The sequence below is a fragment of the Ailuropoda melanoleuca genome, chromosome X, assembly GCF_002007445.2.
Source record: "Ailuropoda melanoleuca isolate Jingjing chromosome X, ASM200744v2, whole genome shotgun sequence".
In the NCBI taxonomy this organism is placed as follows: Eukaryota; Metazoa; Chordata; class Mammalia; order Carnivora; family Ursidae; genus Ailuropoda; species Ailuropoda melanoleuca.
Window position 1 is genome coordinate 27,057,653 of NC_048238.1, and position 22,287 is coordinate 27,079,939.

The following is a 22,287-nucleotide window of genomic DNA, read 5'->3' on the forward strand; positions in this document are numbered from 1 at the left end:
AGATAAGCCTGGCCCAAAGCAGACCCCAAAATTCATGAACAAAATATAGGATTATTATTTTGAGCCACTACCTTTGGGGGGTAGCTTGTTACACAGCAATAGATAACCGATACAGCATCCACTTCTGCCTATCAAGGACATGTATCCAGAGCAGGGTTTAAAATGCCCCTCCCATGGCTACAGAAATCAAACAAATGCTGATACAGCAAAGAGAACACAGCTAAGAAAGAAAGCGTCTTCAAGTTCAAGTGTGAGAGATAGAGAATTGAAGATACACATGGTCATTGTATGATGCCTATAAATGAGGCAGCTCACATTTTATAAGATACTTGAAAGGCAATGCCTTTAGTAAAAATTCACTCTTAGTGCGCATTTAACTTTGCAAACGAACAAAGTAGAGAACCTAATAAAGAGAGACATAAAACAGGGAGCCCAGTGCAGAAGACAAGGGAAGACAAGCCAGACCAGATCATAACGAAGGGTATGCTACTAATAAAAGATGATCATCGATTCCCAGATCCATTTCTCCATTTGGGCATAACTGCCTAGGGAACACTGTACAGGTTTCTCATCAGACAAAATATATTGCTTTTCTACTGAAAATGTTAGTACTTTAAAAAAAATTCCAGAACTGAAAAACCCAATCTGTTCTTTATTTATTTTTAACAGAATTGCTCCTACCTGAATATTAGAGATATGATTTTATAGCCAAGCATGAGGAAAACCAGGTAAGCAGCCCTCTACACAATTCAGTCTAAAGGAGTTTCTTATTTTGGGGGGGGGGTAAGTTACATTTTTACTCTAAGTAATAAAATAACTAGCAATGAGGTTTTTTTAAAAAAGATTTTATTTATTTATTTGGCAGAGAGCTAGACAGCACAAGCAGGGGCAGAGGGAGAAGCAGGCTCTACGTGGAGCAGGGAGCCCAATGCTGGACTTGATTTCAGGACCCTGGGATCATGACCTGAGCCGAAGGCAGACATTTAACCGACCGAGCCACCCAGTCGACCCACTAGCAATGAGTTTTTAAAGTTGTTATACGTGTGCCACACCTTCATAAGCCTCACTTGTGAGATGAGGTCAGCTACTTAAGGTAAGTGTTAGGTTTATCTTTTCCTTCCTCACTAAAACCAGTGCAATGTCTGACACATAGCAGGGTCTCAACCAACATTTGCTGCTGTTCTTATCAAGATTAGAAAGAGGCGTAATACGAAGCACTACATTATGGGGAACATTAAGGGATGGAAATATACATATACAGAGAGAGACAGAGAGAGAGATACAGAGAGACAGAAGGAGGTGGGGAGAGGCAGACAGATTCAGCAGAGTTTTAATCTGGAGTTTCATCAGGCAGAATAAAAACAGAGAAACCACTAGCTCCAATATAAATGAAGCAGTATCAAGTAGTCGTAAAATGTAGATTCTTTTGTTCTGAATTCATAATACCTATTATTTCTACAGAACTTTAAACAGTGTAAAAATGTCTTTTTAGTCAATTTCTCGGTTGATTCTTCAACACAACACTGCGGTCTGGTTAGGGAGAGCATCGTTACTACTAATTTGTAAAAAAGGAAACTAAAATTCAGATAAATTAACATACTTCTCTAAAATAAAAATCTAGTAAATTAGATGGAAGTTTCCAAGCAATCTATATTTTAAGAATGAAGGCTCGGACTTGAGTGATTAAAAGGGAATTCATGAAAAATAAATAACCCCATTAAAAATCTGCAAAGGAGTTGAATAGACATTTCTCCAAAGAAGACATACGAATGGCCGACAAGCACATGAAAAGATGCTCAATGTCACTCATCATCAGGGAAATGCAAATCAAAACCACACTGAGAGATCACCTCACACCTGTTCAGGTGGCTGCTATCAGAGAGAGAGAAAGAGAGAGAGAAGGCAAGAGAGCGAGAGAGAGAATAAGTGTTGGTGAGGATGTGGAGAAACTGGAGCCCTTGTGCACTGTTGGTGGGGATGGAAAATGGTGCAGCTGCTGCGGAAGACAGTATGGAGGTCCCTCAAAAAAGTAAAAACAGAACTACGCTATGACCAGAGCATTCCCACTTGTGAATCTACAACGAAAAGAACTGAAAACAGGATCTCAAAGACATAGAGATATTTTGGACACCCCTATGTTCATTACAGCATTATTCACAATAGCCAAGAGCAGGAAACAACCTAGATGTCCGCCGGTGGATACAAAAAAGGGGCTGTATCCATACAATGAAATATTGCTCAGCCTTAAAAAAGAAGAAAATTCTGTCATTTGCTACAGAGTTTGTTCTTGTAAGATGAACAACTTCTAGAGATCTTTTGTACAACAATGCGCATACAGTTAATGCTACTGTACCTCTACTTTAAAATGGTTAAGATAGTAAATTTTGTGTTATGTGCTTTTTGCCACATTTTGAAAAAGTGAAATCCATGCGCCAAAGTATGAACACTATTCTTTCCCTTCTGGGTTAAGGAGATTTAAAAGAGACCTTTGAAATCCCAATAAAGACCATCTTATAAATAAGAGTGGTTCTGATAGGGGTTCAGTTGGTTAAGCATCTGACTCTTGATTTCAGCTCAGGTCATGATCTCAGGGTCCTTAGACTGAGCCCTGTGTTGGACTCCCCGCTCAGTGGGGAGTCTGCTTCTCTCTCTCTCTCTCTTTCTCCCTTTGCCCCTCCTCCTGCTCGTGCTCTCTCTCCCTTTCTTTCTCTCAGAGAAATAATTACATCTTTTTAAAAACAGTGTGGTTCGGATACACTAAGGCCCAGTGGAAAATGACCAATTCATTTTTCTGTCATTGCTACTCCTTTATATCCTCTTTGTAACATTGGTGGAGTAATCAGAATATGCCAAAACCTACCTCTAGTGGGTACTCTGATGCCCCACTGAGGTTCTCTCCTGGCATAGACAGATCCCAGATGCTATTAATAATGACTGCTAAGGGATTATAGCTGCATGTCTCCCTAGGGCTTGCTCTTAGTGTGTGGATACCAAAGTCAAGCCCATGTGCCTCAACTGATGACAACCCAGCTCCAATGCTTCTTGTCATATTGGCTTACACTATAGTAGCAACTGCCCTGTGGGTCAGCCTCTCCCCTCTGCCCAATACTGTCCCCCTCACTTTCTTGCAGGTAGATCTACCAAGAATACTTCCCAGTAAACATCCTGTATGCAACTTTTGTTCTCAGGGACTGCTTTCCAAGGAATTCAACTTAAGACACAATTTCTTTGGTCGATGTACAAAATAGTTTACTTCTCATACCTAAAAGTAACATGATGTTTCTAGCCATTCAATCTTAGAATAGCATTTAAAATTGTTTATTGGTATCACACGTTATAACATTCAATCTTCAACTGAATGCTTTGGCAAATGACAAAAAAATATGCAGAGGATTGGTGGCATATTTCTTGCTTACGGGCTTATGACAAGTTTTATACTTTTTGGTTACACTTGAGTTTCAATTCATCACGAGTTGCTGTTTAAGAGAAATCTAAACACATCCTATAACTAAAACACCAAAGAGCTTGACAAATCCAAACAGTGAAGTCTTGAACTCTGTCTCCATAATGACAGTGGAAATGTAACCACTCTTTTGTGTTGGTTTGAGGTGACTGTGCTGGGCTAAACTTAGCTTTTAAAGTTCTGGGTCAGTAAACACGTTATGCAGTGCAGGTATGGCAAACAGAGCAACTCAAGTAGTGAAACTAGCTACACCAAAATCAACTCATGTTTTCATTTAACTTGTAGAAAAGCACACCATGCCCACAAGTGCATTAATGACCAAATACACAATAGGAACCAAAATTCAAAAGTAGAAAACAAGTACCAATTATGTAGGGAAAACTGCTTATAACCAGCACAAAAATAAGATTGTGAAGTGTTTATTTAAATCATGCCCACCAAACCATCTCAAATTTCTTTTCAAAGGAGAATAATAAATAAAAGCATATTGTTCATTGGTTATAAATCATGGTATTGAAATGGCAAAACTCCCAGGAGCAATAGCATGGCAGTTTTCATGCATATACTTGCTATTGCTTTGGACTTGAATTTCATTGTCTTAATCTTTTGGATGAATGGGTTTCAAAAGAAGACGGTAAAGAGAGCCTGGGAAAGCCCTGAGTCTACAGTTTATGGTTTCTGAAATAGGAACATAGCATACTTTGTTGGTTTAAAAAGATCTGTGTTGTAGAGTTGGTTTATTCTAAACCTCTTATTTTTTGCTGTTTAAAATTACAACATTTCATTAGATCAGGGCTAATGTTAATTCCTCTAAAAAAATCTGTAATCTGTAAATCATTTAACCCCTACTAATACCAGTACTTTTTCCATGATGGCAATATTTCACAGAAAAGGTATTGGGGGAGGCACCTGGGTGGCTCAGTCAGTTGAGCATCCAACTCTTGATTTCAGCTCAGGTCATGACCTCAGGGTCGTGGAATCGAGCCCCACATCGGGCTCTGTGCTCAGGGCAGAGTCTGCTTCTCCCTTTCCCTCTGCTCCTTTCCTGCTCACATACACTCTTTCTCTCTCACACTCTCTCTCTCTCAAATAAATAAAATCTTTTAAAAAGATACAGAATTACACCAAATTTTGCATTTTAAAACATTACTGGAAAATAAACTTTTAAACAAAATGAAGTTATATTTCAGATTCAAATATTTTAGTTACACAGTCCATAATAGAACATCATGCTATTTTTCTCCATTAGGAGAAAGGTAATCATCTTAAAAACTGATGTTTCCTTTATCCTGAGATATTGTGGTACAAACTAGAAGTAAATATGTATTTCCTCTACTGCTAATATTATAGTCTATATTGCCTTATTATTTTAAGATCAAAAGATATAGAGGGGGAAATTTTTCATTATGTTCCAGAACCTCTAGCTTGTTAGGTGACAGTAAGTCACATGGAAGAAATAAAATAAGCCTAACTGAAACATTAACACCTATCTAGGGTTTATCAAACTGGAGAAAATAGAAAGCAAAGGAATTATGCAGTTTTCAGGAACATATACATGTGTATATAGCTTTAAATTGATAAAATTCTTTATTTTTGCCCTGTTATGTGGTAGAAAGAATGAAAAAAGTCACCAAAGTTGTTTTTCCTACTTTGCCCTCCCTCAAAGGCATGATTATGTTACATTTCAATAGCTATTCTTAATAACAAATTGTTACTTTCTATGAATTTAATACATAAAGTACACGTTTGGTGCAATATAAAAGCTCAGCAGAAGCAAACAGCTAGCCAGAAAGGCCAATTCCCAAAGAAAAAGTAGGGCCAACTTACTATTTGGAGACTGATGTTCCCATTCAAGTTGAATTACAAATGGAATGGAGGGAAGGGCATACAGACCGAAGCCCTCAGAGACCCTATGGCTGAGATGGATAATCTTTGTGATTGACAACAGGGGCCCGAGGTTACCACAACTGGCTGACTTTAACAGATGACACGGTAACAAGTCAGGGTTCTATTATTCAACTATTTCCAGGAATGATCTTTTGGGGCTTACTGATTCAGATTCTCTTCTCACCAAATCACAAAAAAAGTAAGTAAGTCATTCTGTAAAAAAAAGTTATCAGTGACTTCATTTCCAATGCCTTGTAGATACAAGTTATAGACACTTGCAAAGATTTTCAGAAAAGTTTACCTATTTTATAAACCTATGATCATACATGCTATATCTGGTAGCATTCTCAAAAGTTGTGTCATTAAATAAAATCCCATCACTTAGCAATGAAGGAAAAACCAAGGTCCAAAGTGTTGAATGGTTTGTTCAAGATTCCCAGGCCCCAGCTGGACGAGACCAAATGAGGACCAGATCTCAGTCCTATCATTTCCCAATTCAGTTATCTTTTTACTGTGCCAGTGGTTTACAATATTATGAGCATGCCTTTAAAAGCTCAAATATAATTACATACCTATGCATAACAATTGTGTATCTAGTATGCATAGACTGAGGGAAAAAAAGTGACAAAAACCAATTTATTCTAAATTTGGTAAAGCTTTATTTTTTTTAAAGATTTTATTTATTTGAGAGAGAGAGCAAAGCAAGAGAGAGAGCACAAGTGGGGGTGAGGGGCAGAGGGAGAGGGACAAGCAGACTCCCTGCTGAGCAGGGAGCCCGATGCGGGGATTCCATCCCAGGATCCTGGGATCATGACCTGAGCTGAAGGCAGACGCTTAACCAACTGAGCCACCCAGGTGTCCTGAATTTTGTAATGCTTTAATATGATTTTGCATTTTATTAATTGCAGTAGCATTCATATTTCTCTGAAAATATCTACTACATATATGTGGTAGACATATCACTTATTTGATCCACAGACAATATTTGATGTGCTCAGAGATTTGAGAAATCTTTTCCATAATTCTGGGAAACCTCCATTATCTCCAGCCCGTAGGTTGAAAACCTCTGTAACATTGATCACTACTTCACAATACTACTCTGATCAACTATTTTCAAAACTCCCATTCCTTCCCCTTACGGTTGGTTTCAGTTTCAGTGTTAACTAACAACAATATCATAATCTTTTGAGGATGGGTAGTAGCCCTGATGTGAATATCCCGAATCAGACGGGTGATTGTCACCCCCAGGGGTAATGAGACCATGGGTTAGGGATGAGGAGAAGACAAAGGTAGAGCGACACCTAAGGACCATGTCTAAAACCTTGAATTTGTCTCCATTCTACTTACGGAAAATTATTTTCCACTACTTACCCCAAGGGCATGTGTTGTCTCAGACTAGCCAGTCTCTTCCTGCAGTACTCAATCTGTCTTCATTCTTTACAAAATAAATTTGTACAAGCTATTCCTCAGATTTAACTATCTTCTTCATCTATTCTAATCACTCTTATTCTTTATGATCAGAATCTCACATCTGTGAAAACACTGTTGACATGAGTTACCCTGATGTTCCCCTTTTCTGAACTCCTGTGTTGATCACAGTCTTAATGTAAAAAGTTTCTGTGTGTTTGATAACGTTATTTCCTATTATTATTTATTGCACCAATTACAAAATTCTAGAATTGGAAGGAATTTGTGGAAATTCCAATGCTAAACTTTAAAGTCTGGTACCTCTGAGCATTGTAAATCTTAGATTGAATTGCTTTACATATAGTTTAGTAGATCCTTAATATTCTCAAGAGGTGTGTTCAAGAGTCCTTGCAAATCAAAAAGAACATGTGTGATCAGCTAGGCTTACTTTAGGAGTTAAGGGATTTGCCTCTGCCCAGAAGTTTCTCAGAACATGAGATCAGTGCTAGAAGCTTTACATATTTTAACCACCCAACCATCCAATGGGGTAGATGTTATCAAGCCCACTGGAAATAACTACATGTCATGGACCTTCACAAAGCAATCACTTCATATGAATTATTTATCTTAGGACAAAAATTTCAGACTTCATAGTTGTATTATGAAAACCAAATTGCATCTGTTATTTTAAAAATTATTTCTTAGTCTACTAAATCATTCCTGATTATCTGCACTAAAGCAAAATTGTCAAAATATAAAAAAAGTTTTCAAAATATTTTTTATTATTAGAAATCAACATGGGGATTTCATTTTCATTTAGAATAATTTCTAAAAAGAAATAACGGATTCGTAAATAAGAAACCTTTTCTCGTGTGAACCTGATTGTATGAATCCAGTCTAATAGAATGTCTTGCATTCAAATATTATTATTGAACAATTACTAACTTGGTGAAATGTCTGTACCTACAGTAAGAGAGACATGTCAATGAATGCATTGATGTATTTATTTCCAAGCTTTGGAACTAAGATAACCAAGTTATTTTTATTTTCATTAAACTGTGAATATAATTCATAACAAAGGAAAATCATATTCTAGATACACAGGAAATACTAAAATGCTTACTCTTTAGGGTTAAATGCTAAGGAAGTTATTATATACAAGTTTTCCTGACAACTCTATATTTTGAAAGAAAAACTCTAACAATGTATTATCTGAGATGATAACACAGGTGGACTGGTTTAGAGCAAAACTAGGGTATCGGAAGTGGTATGAAAATTGCTTGAAGGTTATATGTCTAAAATATTGGGCATCATTAATAAAGCTCACTCTCCTTGGTCTTATTGCTCTATTCATATCCTTTCTGGAAGATAAACTACCTCAAAATTCAAGATCTAATAGTAATATACTATTATTGCTGAGTTGCTGTGAAACATTCTGGGGGCTGTGATCAGAATGATTGAGAGGACCACTAAATGCTGAAAAGTGGATGTGACCAGGGAATAGCTTGGCTGTTTGCCAGGATAAGAAATAACTTGACATCAACATTAAGCAGCAGCTGAAGAATCTTTTCATAGTTAGGCGCTTTTTCTAAATCCTCCAGTTATGCTTCACTGATTAAATTATTAAGAACCTCTGATTTAGCTGTTTCATATTTTAGATGTGAGTTGAAGATGTTTTGAAATGATTTCCATTATTCATGGTTTCTTGTTTTTCAAAATTAAACTTATAGGATGCTGAGATAATCCCTTTTTATTAGGTCAGCAGAAACTGAGAATACACTAAAAAGCAGAATAGTTGTATGAAAGTATCATTTTCCTTGACAATATCTTATGATGATGAACTTATTATGATTTTTTTTCTTAGCTGAGCTATATACATCCCAATTAAAGTTGTTAAAGCAATTGTTAAAATTAAAAGAAAAATGGCTCCTACTAACTTCCAGATTTAGGCCAAGATAAGATTCAGACAAAGGTCAAGAAAAGGACAAGACACTAAATTTGGGAAAAGCCTCCTAATGTGAATGATTAACTTGTATATGATTAACTCTTTTAAAAATCTTTCTCATTGTCACCTACTTTACACACAGCTTGAAGATATGACTGTGTTTCATAGGTTCATTGAGAGAATATTAACTGCCCATCTTTGGGCCCAACACCATGCCAGTGGGGTGAAGAGTGTGATGCCCCTTTCTCCATCCTAGGAGAACGCATTTCTACCTCCTAGGAGAATTCCAATTCTCTTCAGGCTTCTGTGGATTCCACCCCCAATTCTACAGGTTGATTTAAATTCATTTGAGGTTTAGATTGTAGGCCAATCAAGATAATCACATCCTCTTTGCTTTGGCGATGGAACTCAAAGTTCAAGTCAATCAGTCCATGACATCACTCTGAATATTATTGGCATAGGAGTAGATATATATAACCTAGATTGACTGATCTGACTGGTAGATAAATCTCTTAACCTATCCTTCAGGTAAGAGATTCTGTCTCTCACAGTAACAAAAAATCATGCTGCCCCATTACTGCTGGCAGCCATCTTGAAACGTGAAGAGAGACTAATGAGGAGGTCAGAGCTGACATGAAGTGAAAATCTGAACAATGAAAATCATATAGAAAGAGTGCCACAGCTCTGTTTGTACTGCATCCAGAGTCTCCTCTCATCTCTGAACTTCCAGTTATATGAGATCAATTATCCTTATTGTTGAAGCCACTCTGAATGGGTGGGTATTGTCTTTCTTGCAGTCCAAAACATCTGAACTATTAAGCACATCACCAGGGTTACAAAAATAAAGAAGACATTATTCCCGCATTTAAAAAGTTTCTATCTTAGTTGGAGACATATATGCCAACAACAAATTTCAGTAAAATATAACAATACTTGCTGAAATAGAAGTAAATAGCAAAATGGTAATATAGAGGAGGACCGGAGGAAGGAAGGTACACATGCAAATAATATTTTGAGCTGAAACTTTAAGGATAGGTTTACCAAAGTGAAAGGTGGCAAGTACGTTTCTAGTGGAGGAAACAGTATTTGTTAAAGTAGAAGGGCAGCATCTGGTGAGTGGGGAACTACAGATAGTTTCATATTATTTGATCAGCAAGAGTGTGACGGACGATGTAAGAAATAACACGGGCATCCTAGCAGTACCAAATTGCAAAAGACGTGTACCAAGCTGAGGGATTTAGCTGTTATCCTGGAGAAGAAAGGTAACTATTATACAACCTAATGTAATGTGATTAGCATGTTAAAAAGTTCATTTTCAATTAACTTCCCGCATGCAAAATAGGTTGAGAGAGACAGGAAGACCAGTGATGAGACTTGGCAGATGATCCCTGAAACAAAACGGTGGAGCTGAATTAAAAAGTTCAGGGTTGTTTGGCTTATGGGATCAATAGGATTGGTGACTGGTTGCATAACAGTAAGAAATCAAAAAGGGGGAGAATGATTGCTTGATTTCTAAGATGGTGGCTAGAAGTACCACCCACCAAAACAGAATATAGTAAGAGGAGTAGATTTTCTGAAGATAATACCAGATTCAGGCACGCTGAGTTTGACGTATGTGTGGAATATCTAAATGGTAGCTGGTTGGCAGGTGGAAATATGAGTCTGGAATTTAGGAGAGAAGTCTGAGCTAGAGATAATCTTTGGCATAGTTTTAGTACCCTTTACCTTCGATTCTGTAATACACTGAACTGGTATTAAAGTGATTTAATGAACCACGAGAGACTATGGACTCCAAGAAACAAAGTGCGGGTTTCAGAGGGGCAGGGGGATGGGCTAGCCCAGTGATGGTTATTTAGGAGGGCATGTATTGCATGGAGCACTGGGTGTTATACGCTAACAGCGAATCATGGAACACTACATCAAAAACTAATGACGTACTGTATGGTGACTAACAGAATAAAAACATTTTTTAAGTGATTTAAGATGGTAAATTTTGGGTTATGTGTTCTTAACCACAATTTTGAAAAATACAGAAGAAAAAATAAAAATAAAAAAAACATTTAAAAATAAAAATATAGAAGAAATGTGACACTAAGTACAGCATGATATGACAAATTAGAACAGATGCCAGCCATAAAAGGATGCAGACCTGGCAGGGGTTAAGTCCTGGGTGATATCAACATTTAAGGGCCTGACAGAGGAAAAATGTCAACAATGTGGGAATGGCAGTGAGTGGCCACAGAGCTCACTGAAAACAAAACTAAACCAAACCAGAGAGCAGCATCCAACCTCAAAAACTAAGACAAGAGAGAATTAAAATTGAAAAGGGGTGGGTGACGCTTGGCTAGGACCATCCAAAGCACTGAGGCTTAAGTTACAGAACCATAGCAAAGAGCATACTAACAATGAAGTCTTGCCTAGTGTATGAATCCAAATTATGTCTTAATACTCAATATAGAATGCAATTAAAAAAATTTGTATCTACCAAGAATGCTAGGTTAAAAGTCCATGGAAAATGAAATGAACTGACCTAATATATTCAAAATTCACATCAAGAAGCAAATAAACCATAAAAAAGGACGAGACTATAGAAACTCAGAAAACCAGTGGATTTCGACAGAGTACATGTGACAGGACAATAAACACTGGGAAGACAAATATATTAAAGTATTTGGGCTGGCAGATCCTTTATGTCACACAGGATGACAAAGGGAGTAAAAAATGAGGGACTGAGAACAAAAATCAAAAGAGACAAGAGACATGTTTGAATGAAATATAAAGAACCGAAAAGACTTAGAGGTGAGAAGAAATGAAAGTGACCAGTTTGTTGCAAGGAAACAATGACTCTTCCGCGAGCAGAGCTGGAGACAGGTGTCATGTGACAACTTCCACCGAAATACGTTAAACTGAATTTTTCTACCACTGCACTATTTTTTATTCTTGAACAATATCTTTGTTCTTCTTTTACACAGGTAGGAATATTGAGAATGATAATACACTGAAAAGGCATTTCATGGTTCTTACAGTCAAACCACAAAATAAATTGGTTAAAATTGGGTTGAATGATAAAAATACTTGAAAACCTCCCCTCCTCCCTTTTTTAAAATTGCTATGATACTTTTGAGTCTAGAAATCAAGGCCAGACCAATACTTCTCATGTTCACACAGTTTTTGTTCTAGAAGTTTTGTCTATTTTATGGGCATAAATTTACTCCGTGGATTCAGGAAGAAGATGAGTATTTTTTTTAAAGCCAACAATGAGTCAGCAGGAGGTTCAAAGTTCTCCACATGGAGTTGTCACTCAAAGCACTGACATCACAATCAATGGAAAGTGGCTCCAGTCTTGTTCGGACTACAATTTGTAGCAGAGAGGAAGTTGGGGGAGGAGGGAAGTGTGAGGGGAAGACAGCTAGAAAAATATAGGTAGACAGATATGCAGCAAAGATGGGAAAAGAAACAGGTCATAAAACTTCAAGGTGGCAAAATGATCCAAACTCCATATGGGGTGAATGCAAACATCACTGGACTAAGAAATGTTTGACAACACTTCTGTGAACCCACTGGCTCCTGGGCATCCCCATTCTAGACACCGAGGGTACAGTGGTAAACCTAACACAGCCTGTGGCCTGATGGAGCTTACATTTTTTTTTTAAGATTTTATTTATTTATTTGACAGAGATAGAGACAGCCAGCGAGAGAGGGAACACAAGCAGGGGGAGTGGGAGAGGAAGAAGCAGGCTCATAGCAGGGGAGCCTGATGTGGGGCTCGATCCTAGAACGCTGGGATCACACCCTGAGCGGAAGGCAGATGCTTAACCGCTGTGCCACCCAGGCGCCCCAATGATGGAGCTTACATCTTGACAGAGAAAAGAGACAGGAAAGAAATACAAATTTTAAATGATTTTAGAGAATGGTAAAGGGGACAAAGAAAAACAGCTAGGCAAAGAGTACGAGAGTGAGGGGTGCAGTTGGGCCAGGGTCTATTAAATTAGCCCTTACTTGCTATTAAGGCTCGGGCAGGGCTTTTAATCCCTCTGAATTTCTCACCTCCCCTGGATAACTCTGTGCCTGGAATAAGAAAAACAGTTCATTATATGTTTATTTCCACTTCTTCAGATACATCCTCTTTTACAACCACCATACATTTCCCACTTCTCTTTTCCATTCCCCTTTTTTTCATTTCCTTTTAATAATAATTTTTATTATGTTAGTCACCATACAGTACATCCTTAGTTTTTGATGTAGTTTTCCATGATTCATTAGTTGCATATAACACCCAGTGCACCATGCAATATGTGCCCTCCTTAATACCCATCACCGGCCTATCCCAATCCCCCACCCCCCTCCCCTCTGAAGCCCTCAGTTTGTTTTCCAGAGTCCGCAGTCTCTTGTGGTTCATTCCCCCTTCTGTTTACCCCCCCTTCATTCTTCCCTTTCTTCTCCTACCGATCTTCCTAGTTCTTATGTTCCATAGATGAGAGAAACCATATGATAATTGTCTTTCTCTGCTTGACTTATTTCACTCAGCATAATCTCCTCCAGTCCCATCCATGTTGCTGCAAATGTTGGGTAATCGTTCTTTCTGACGGCTGAGTAATATTCCATTGTATATATGGACCACATCCTCTTAATCCAGTCATCTGTTAAAGGGCATCTCGGCTCCTTCTACAATTTAGCTATTGTGGACAATGCTGCTATGAACATTGGGGTGCACATGGCCCTTCTCCTCACTACGTCTGTATCTTTGGGGTAAATACCCAGTAGTGCAATTGCTGGATCATAGGGTAGCTCTGTTTTTAACTTTTTTTTCATCTTTAATATTTTTTATATTATGTTAGTCACCATACAGTACATCCCTGGTTTTTGATGTAAAGTTCGATGATTCATTAGTTGCGTATAACACCCAGTGCACCATGCAATACGTGCCCTCCCCACCACGCATCACCAGCCTATCCCAAGGGACCTCCACACTGTTTTCCAAAGTGGCTGAACCAATTTGCATTCCCACCAACAGTGTAAGAGGGATCCCCTTTTTCCACATCCTCTCCAACATTTGTTGTTTCTTGCCTTGTCTATTTTTGCCATTCTAACTGGCGTAAGGTGGTATCTTAGTGTGGTTTTGATTTGAATTTCCCTGATGGCTAATGATTTTGAACATTTTTTCATGTGTCTGTTAGCCATTTGTATGTCTTCATTGGAAAAGTGTCTGTTCATATCTTCTGCCCATTTTATGATTTGTTTATTTGTTTCTCGTGTATTGAGTTTGAGAAGTTCTTTGTAGATCTTGGATACCAGTCCTTTATCTGTGGTGTCCTTTGCAAATATATTCTCCCATTCCGTGGGCTGTCTCTTAGTTTTTTTGACTGTTTCCTTGGCTGTGCAGAAGCTTATTATCTTGAAGTCCCACAGGTTCATTTTTTCTTTTGTTTCTCTTACCTTTGGAGAAGTGTCACGAAAAAAGTTGCTGTGGCCAATGTCAAAGAGGTTGCTGCCTATGTTCTCCTCTAGGATTTTGATGGATTCCTGTCTCACATTGAGGTCTTTCATCCATTTGGAGTTTATTTTTGTGTATGGTGTGAGAGAGTGGTCAAGTTTCATTCTTTTGCATGTAGCTGTCCAATTTTCCCAGCACTATTTATTGAAGAGACTGTCTTTTTTCCACTGGATGTTTTCTCCCGCTTTGTCAAAGATTAGTTGCCCATAGAGCCGAGGGTCCATTTCTGGGTTCTCTATTCTGTTCCACTGGTCGATGTGTCTGTTTTTGTGCCAGTACCATGCTGTCTTTGTGATCACAGCTTTGTAGTACAGCTCGAAATCCGGCATTGTGATGCCCCCAGCTTTGTTTTTCCTTTTCAACAGTTCCTTGGAGATTCGNGAAGGATCTATATTTTAGAAAATACAGATCACTCTAGAAGGACATTGAAGAAGGCACAAAAAGATGGAAAAATATTCCATGCTCATGGATTGGAAGAATAAACATAGTTAAAATGTCCATACTACCCAGAGCAATCTACACTTTCAATGCTATCCCGATCAAAATACCGAGGACATTTTTCAAAGAACTGGAACAAATAGTCCTTAAATTTGTATGGAACCAGAAAAGGCCCCGAATCTCCAAGGAACTGTTGAAAAGGAAAAACAAAGCTGGGGGCATCACAATGCCGGATTTCGAGCTGTACTACAAAGCTGTGATCACAAAGACAGCATGGTACTGGCACAAAAACAGACACATCGACCAATGGAACAGAATAGAGAACCCAGAAATGGACCCTCGGCTCTTTGGGCAACTAATCTTTGATAAAGCAGGAAAAAACATCCGGTGGAAAAAAGACAGTCTCTTCAATAAATGGTGCTGGGAAAATTGGACAGCTACATGCAAAAGAATGAAACTTGACCACTCTCTCACACCATACACAAAAATAAACTCCAAATGGATGAAAGACCTCAATGTGAGACAGGAATCCATCAAAATTCTAGAGGAGAACATAGGCAACAACTTCTATGACATCGGCCAGAGCAACCTTTTTCACGACACATCTCCAAAGGCANACCCCTCCCCTCTGAAGCCCTTCGTTTGTTTCTCAGAGTCCATAGTCTCTCATGCTTCATTTTGAAAGGATTACATGGCTACACTGTGTAGGAGAGAAAGAATTAAGTAGAGATTAGTTTCTATTGGAGTGACCGTATTATTTATTATGAAAACTTGGATAGTGTTAAGAGTCCAAGGGGGCACTATTATTTACACTGAGACAATGGACATAACCCATGTCTGCCCAGGACAAACCAGGACTATGGTCATCCCAAAACAAGGCTACTGTAAAGGTTTAGGAAACACACGCTGGATTGGGAAAGGGCAGTGCAGGAGAAATCAAAAGAGGAAAGCTGATCCAAGAAATATCTAGGAGAGAAAATCAATTGGACTTGGTGACTGACGTCCAGCAGCAGTGAAGTGGAAGGTGTCAAGAATGATTCCCAAGGTTGTGTTACAGGATGAGAGGTGCTACAAAACCTGAAGCAGAGGGGAATGATGGGGAGAGATCATGAATTTGATTACAGGAGAAATCATGAGGGTACTTTTGAAACATCTAAATGGAACTCTTAAGTAGGCCATTAAATACTCTGTCTGGCATACAGAGAAAATTTCTTCACCTACTATGATCTCTTCCTCTAATTGTCCCTTCCATTTCTTTTTATTATTGTCTTTGGGCCCCCTGACAACAGGGCCTGGACGAGGACTTGGGTACATACAGTTTTTGTGGGAGCTGATCCCTGGGAAACAGGAATGAAGGAAAAAAGTGAGACAGAGAAGGCAGAAATGCCAACATAATGTGTAAGATCACTATTATGGGCAACAGGACATGGATTCTGCCAGAAACTTTCCATGTTCCCAGGAAGCATGCAGAAGGCTGCCCCAAACTATCTTCTTGAAGGAATAGAGGCTAAAAATATAATCACGAGCTCTCATTTCCCATTGGTTGAGAGTTGCTCATCATCAGAAGTTCTAGGCTGGGTTAGCTCACAGGATTTGTGGGCTCCTGGCATGTCAGAGAAATCCTTTGGGCAGAAAGTGGGAAAACAAGAGCCATTCCCTGGACGATTAGCTCAATGTAGCATTGGCAGCTAAAGGTGAGTCTGAGCTCAAACAGGCCTGTCCACTGCAACTGCAACCAGAGGTGGGTCGAAGGCGTGGGACTCCAGGTACCAGGGGTATCTACTACATTTGGGATGATCACGTTTTGGAAGCCATGTGTTTTCTTTTTACAGTGAGATTTTTCTTACCTATGGATGATTACACAGAAGATACAGAGAGAGTTTAAAGAATAATCATAAAGCAACACCTCATATAGCTACTACCCCCATCAAGAAATAGAATATTACTTATACCTTGAAACCCTCCCTTGTGCTCCCCTTGGCACCACCTGCTTTATCCTCCCAAGATTACCATTCTTCTGACTTTTTCCTCTTTGCTTTCACATGCTGCCTTCTCCAGCTTGAATTCCATAGTTATCACTTCAGCCGATCCTGTAGCCATTACTGACTATACTTTCTAGTTGCTACTATTCTCTTCCCTCCAATATACTTTCATAGCACATGCCTGGCCAAACAACCAGGGATGAATCTTACTATCTTTTCAATACTGCCTCCCCTTATTTAAAGAGAAACTTGAATGTCTGACTTCGTTCTGCACTGGCTTTCTATTTCTCTTTTTTTTAAAAGATTTTATTTATTTATTTGACAGAGAGAGAGACAGCCAGCGAGAGAGGGAACACAAGCAGGGGGAGTGGGAGAGGAAGAAGATGCAAATGAAAATTTATCAGCCATAAAGGAAGTCATAGGCTAAAACAAAGCAAGCCTACATTGAGGATTCTTTTTCTTTTTTTTAAAGATTTTATTTATTTATTTGACAGAGATAGAGACAGCCAGCGAGAGAGGGAACACAAGCAGGGGGAGTGGGAGAGGAAGAAGCAGGCTCATGGTGGAAGAGCCTGACGTGGGGCTCGATCCCATAACGCCGGGATCACGCCCTGAGCCGAAGGCAGACGCTTAACGACTGCGCCACCCAGGCGCCCCTGGCTTTCTATTTCTGACATAAGCCACTCCTCAGGCTCCTTTGTTGGCTTACTTTACTCTGGAAGTCAGATGCAGGAAGTCCTTAGGGTTCTGTCCTAAGTCCTTTTCTCTTCTCATTCTAAATACACTCCCTCGGTGATCTCCACTTTTGAGACTTAGTTATTATGTGTTACAGTATTTGCTGATAACTCTGGTATCCGTATTTTGAGCCTAAACCTCTTCCCTGACACATATGGCAAGTCTAATTGGTGGTCTTGCTAGCATCTCAAACCTGGTATATACAAAATTGAATATGCCATCCCCTGAACCCTAAAACAGTCCACACTTGAGTAATTTCTACCACCACCCACCCAGTTTGTCAAGCTAGAAGTTCGGGTAATCTACTGGAGTTCTCTGTATCTCTCCCCTCTATGTCCAGTCAGCCCCCAAGACTTGCTGTTTCTCGATGCCAGTACCTCTTTAATCTGTTCACTTACCTTCATTCCCTCCCCCACTGCCCTAGTTGACATCATCATTGTCTCTCACCTGGATTACTGGCACAGTCACCAGTGTTACTCCTCTCTCACCCATTCTCTACTCTTTCACCAGAGCAATCTCTCCAAAACCCAAATATGATTACATCACTAGAATGCTCCAGTAGCTTTCAATTGCCTGTCAGGTTCCCTCTTGCCTCTAGTTTTTACTCATGCCATTTCTCCTGCCTGGAATACTCTCTACCTCCCCTAACCTGTTTGCCTACATACACTCATATATTCTTCAAGTCTCATCTTCATGGTTCCTTTTTTCCAGAAAGCTTTCCCTGACATCTACCACCTATACCATTCCAGACTTGGTTATAGCATTCTATATCCTAATATTTGTCATATATAGTTATTTAAATAACTGTCTTATTTTCTTAAAGTCCAGGAAGTGTGTTTACCTTGGTCGGTACTGTATCCATAGCATCTAGCATACAACAGGGCACACATTATTCGCTGAATTAGTGTATCGACAAATGAATGAAACCAATGCACACCAAATGCTCTTTTTTAATTAAAAAAGAAAAAACTTTTAAAAGACTTTTAAAAAACAGGTTTCTGGTTTACAACAAAATTGAGAAGGAGGCACAGAGTTTCTCCATGTACTCACTGCCCCCACACATGCATGGCCTTCCCCATTACCAATATCACTCACCAGAATGGTACACTTTTTACCCAGGATGTAACTACATTGATCTATTATAATTGCCCAAAGTTTATAATATGCCTCAGGGTTCACCCTTGGGTGACAGAGTCTATGGGTTTGGAAAAATGTATAATGACATGCATCCATCATTATCATACAGAATCATACAGAATATTTTCACTGCCCTAAAAATCTCTGTGCTCTCCCTATGCATCTCTTCCCCAAGTCCCAACCCCTTTCCGCTGCACCCTCGGCAACCACTGATCTCACTGACTCCGTAGTAAAAGTAGTCCTTTCAGACTGGCTTCTTTCACTTAGTAATAAGCCTTTGAGGTTCCTCCATGTCTCTTCATGGCTTAATAGCTCATTTCTTTTTAGTGCCAAATAATATTTTATTGTCTGGCTGTAACAGTTTACTTATCCATCAACTTACTGAAGGACATCTTGGTTGCTTCCTAGTTTTGGCAATTGCACCTAAGTCTGCTATAAACATCCATGTGCAGGTTTTTATGTGGACATGAGTTTTCAACTCCCATGGGTAAATACCAAGGAGTGTGATTGCCCGATCATATGGTAAGAGTATGTTTTCTTTTGTAAAAAGAACAAAAACAAAAACCAAAAAAAACCAAAAAAAAACCCCTAAAAAACCCCACCAAACTGTCTTCCAAACTACCTGTACCATTTTGCAATCCCACCAATAATAAAAGAGAGTTCCTAATGCCCCACACTCTCACCAGCATTTAGAGAAGGTCAGGGCTCTTGATTTTGGCTCTTCTTAATAGTTCTGTAGTGGTGTCTCACTGCTGTTTGTTGTTGTTGTTTGCTTTTATCTTTTTCTCTCATTGTCATAACCCGCATTTCCCCCATGACACCATGTGGCACAGCATCTTTTCATATGCTTATGTGCCATCTTCTATCTTCAGGGATGTGTCCGTTCAGGGATTTGGGCCACTTTTAATCAAGTTGTTTGTTTTCTTATTGTTGAGTTTAAGAGTTCTTTGTTTATTTTGAGTAACAGTTCCTTATCAGATGTGTCTTTTGCAAATATTTTCTCCTAATCTGTGACTTGTCTTCCAATTCTCTTGAAGAAATGTTCTCCTTTCATATACAAAATTAGAACCTACAGTTGGAGAAGGAACCTCACTATTAACTAAGAGTGTATTCGGAAATAGCTTCTCATCTCCCTGATAGTGACATCTCTCACTGGTTCTGACTACGTACTTTATCTGTTTCCAACTTACTCATTATTTGTTAGTCAGCTAAAATGGCATTATGATAGCCTTTTTTCTGCTGTCTATGATGCTTCTTTGGGAGATCCTTCCACCGTTGTAGAAGTGCGCTAAGGGTTTCAAGGTTCAAAGCAGGCTCCAGGGTGATATATAACACTGTCATCCTTAGAACTGGGAGCAGTAATTCGATTTCAGACAATACAGAAATGATTACTTCTGTTTAGGTACACCTAATGGTGTCTCAATAATTACATATATGGTATTAAACGTTTATAAGAATGAAAACATCTGATATCTAGTTACCCCTTGTTTTTGTACTTTCACTACTGAGAAGAGCAAATGTTCTCTAAAGTGAGGTAAAATATTTTTCATATATATATATATATATATATACACACACCTATATCAGGTATTTCTTACAATCTCTTCATTTCTACTACAAAGGCTTTATAAGTTTCCATCCTATGCTAGGCACATGTATTCCTATTTCTGAGTAAGCCTTTAAAACACTATTGATGAGAAATCTTTTTCTCCTTGGAGGAAGCCTTAAAAACATTAGAGAAATACATTCAACAACCTATATTTCCTTTATTAGCTACTATGAGTCTATCAGCAAATATTTATCTAAAAAAGGGGTTAGTAAACTACATTTTTCATGCCAAATTCGACTCACCACCCATTTTTGTAAATAAAGTTCTACTAAAACACAAGTGCACTCATTCATTTATGTACCATCGATGAATCCCTGTGCACTTCAGTAGCCCAGCTGACCTTCTGACCTGCAAAACCAAACATACTTACTATTTGGCTCTTTACAGGAAAAAAAAAATTGCCAAACCCTGACCTAAAACCTTCTCACAGTAATTTATATCATTAACTTAATTCTTACTGAAATAGTAGATTCTATAAACTAATAACTTACTTTATATAAAATAAGGATTTTTTATTGGCCCCACCAAACTATATCTTCCAAGCTTCAGAAGGCATCCCCTAATTGCAACATGCTATAATTTGGTGAATAATTTCCTATCCTCACTAGTAATAGTTTGAGCAACAATGCACTAGAAATAGAAAGATAAAATCTTCTGTCTTGAGTCCTTTCTTATTCAGTTTCCCCAAATACAGAAAATAATAATCCTCACTCTTCAGGGATATTTTTAAGATCAAAGTAGATAATATGCACTTATAAAGAATTGTATTGTTTATGATCATTCCAATTTCAACGTTTTGTTTTCTCCATTTCTAGCCTCGCTGACTGTAGTCATGACTTGTTTTCGTTGCTATTCATGTGTCAGTCTGGCCAACCTTATCATTCATTTAGTTACCGTGCCACTGCCAATTTATTCCTTGAGTGTACATGTTTAGTATGGCTTATTACTGTCCTCATCTTTTCTGCCCACTCATTTATTTCAATCCACTCACACCCACTGCCTTTCTCACTACAGCTTTTACTATAATGCCTCAGATTTATCCACATGTGAAAAATACATACTGGTTTAGGGGCATGCTTAAGTGGGACACTGGCTAAGTGGAGAGGTCAGTGCTATCCATTTTGGTGAATTCTAACAAGGCTGTTAACTGTGCTTTTATTTTCACAGAAATTTCCATATTGTCTAGTCCAGTGGCTCTTAGTATTTTTTAAAAGCATATAACCCCAGGTTCAAGTGAAATAAAGAAAAAAACCTACCATAATAACCAATCATGAAAAGGAGGAGAGCAGGGGATGAGTTAAAACTGGAGATGAGAGGTAAATGGAGGTAGACATATTAGAGGGGCATGTATCACTTTGAGGGCAAAAGGGGAGGCTCCCCTGAAGAGAGGATGAAGCCTAGTTTTACAGGTTGTGTGCTTGGTTGGATGAAGTCCAAGTCAATATTCATTTCAATGATTTCATGCCAAAGTGAACAAGAGGGTCCACTTATTCACCACAGCTACTAAACAAGGAAAACACCAGGTAATATTTTTGGGAAGCCAGGTCTGACCAAGAAGGTTGTGATGTTCCTTAAGAAGAGATTAAATGAAGCACTGCTTAAGTAGGTTTTTTAAAAGTTAATTTTGGATTGCAGCAGGGCACTTGACTAGAGTGCTTTGTGATCTTTTCCACATCTACTTTTTATAATTCTGCTGCTGTACTTGCTGTTTGACCTTGTACTGACAGATATGAAACTAGGAGAATAAATAAAGCTCAACAGTTAAATTGTGGGAGAAACAGGCCTATCATCTCAATGCCTTTTTTTTTGTCCCCATGGCCCTATCTTCCAGGGGAAGGGGAAAAAAGAGGGAGAAAGAGAGAAAGACAGATGAAAAAACCCTACTATATATTTCTTCTTACTGAAATCACTTCCATAGGTACAAGGTTAGTACTAAGCATCAAGGGTGCTCCTATTTAAGACACGGTCCACACATGTAGCTTTAATATACGATTTGGATGTCATGCAAGAGAAAAAAGAAGGGGGACAGAATATTTCTATCGAACTGCACTTGGAAAATAAAAGTATGAACATTATGATAGAACGGATTCGATAGTCCACTGCATCATCCACGCTGCCAAGACTAAGTACAGTCAACAGAAACATTTGAAGACAGGCATGGACTTGAGGAAGATATGGTTTCAGAGCCAC

At 38.6% G+C, this 22,287-nt stretch overlaps 1 protein-coding gene across 9 annotated transcripts in view; it reads right to left on the minus strand.

The window, feature by feature from the left end:
• The window catches only part of DMD (dystrophin), a 2,070,581-nt gene that overhangs the window by 627,450 nt on the left and 1,420,844 nt on the right, over window positions 1-22,287 (minus strand). For 6 of the 9 annotated variants that reach the window (XM_034649817.1, XM_034649818.1, XM_034649819.1 and 3 more), the window contains one exon: window positions 12,702-12,770. The exons of the other annotated variants lie outside the window; for them this stretch is intronic. In XM_034649817.1, coding sequence (XP_034505708.1) covers window positions 12,702-12,770 — 69 coding nt within the window. The remainder of the gene's footprint in view (window positions 1-12,701; window positions 12,771-22,287) is intronic. 9 annotated transcript variants of the gene reach the window in all.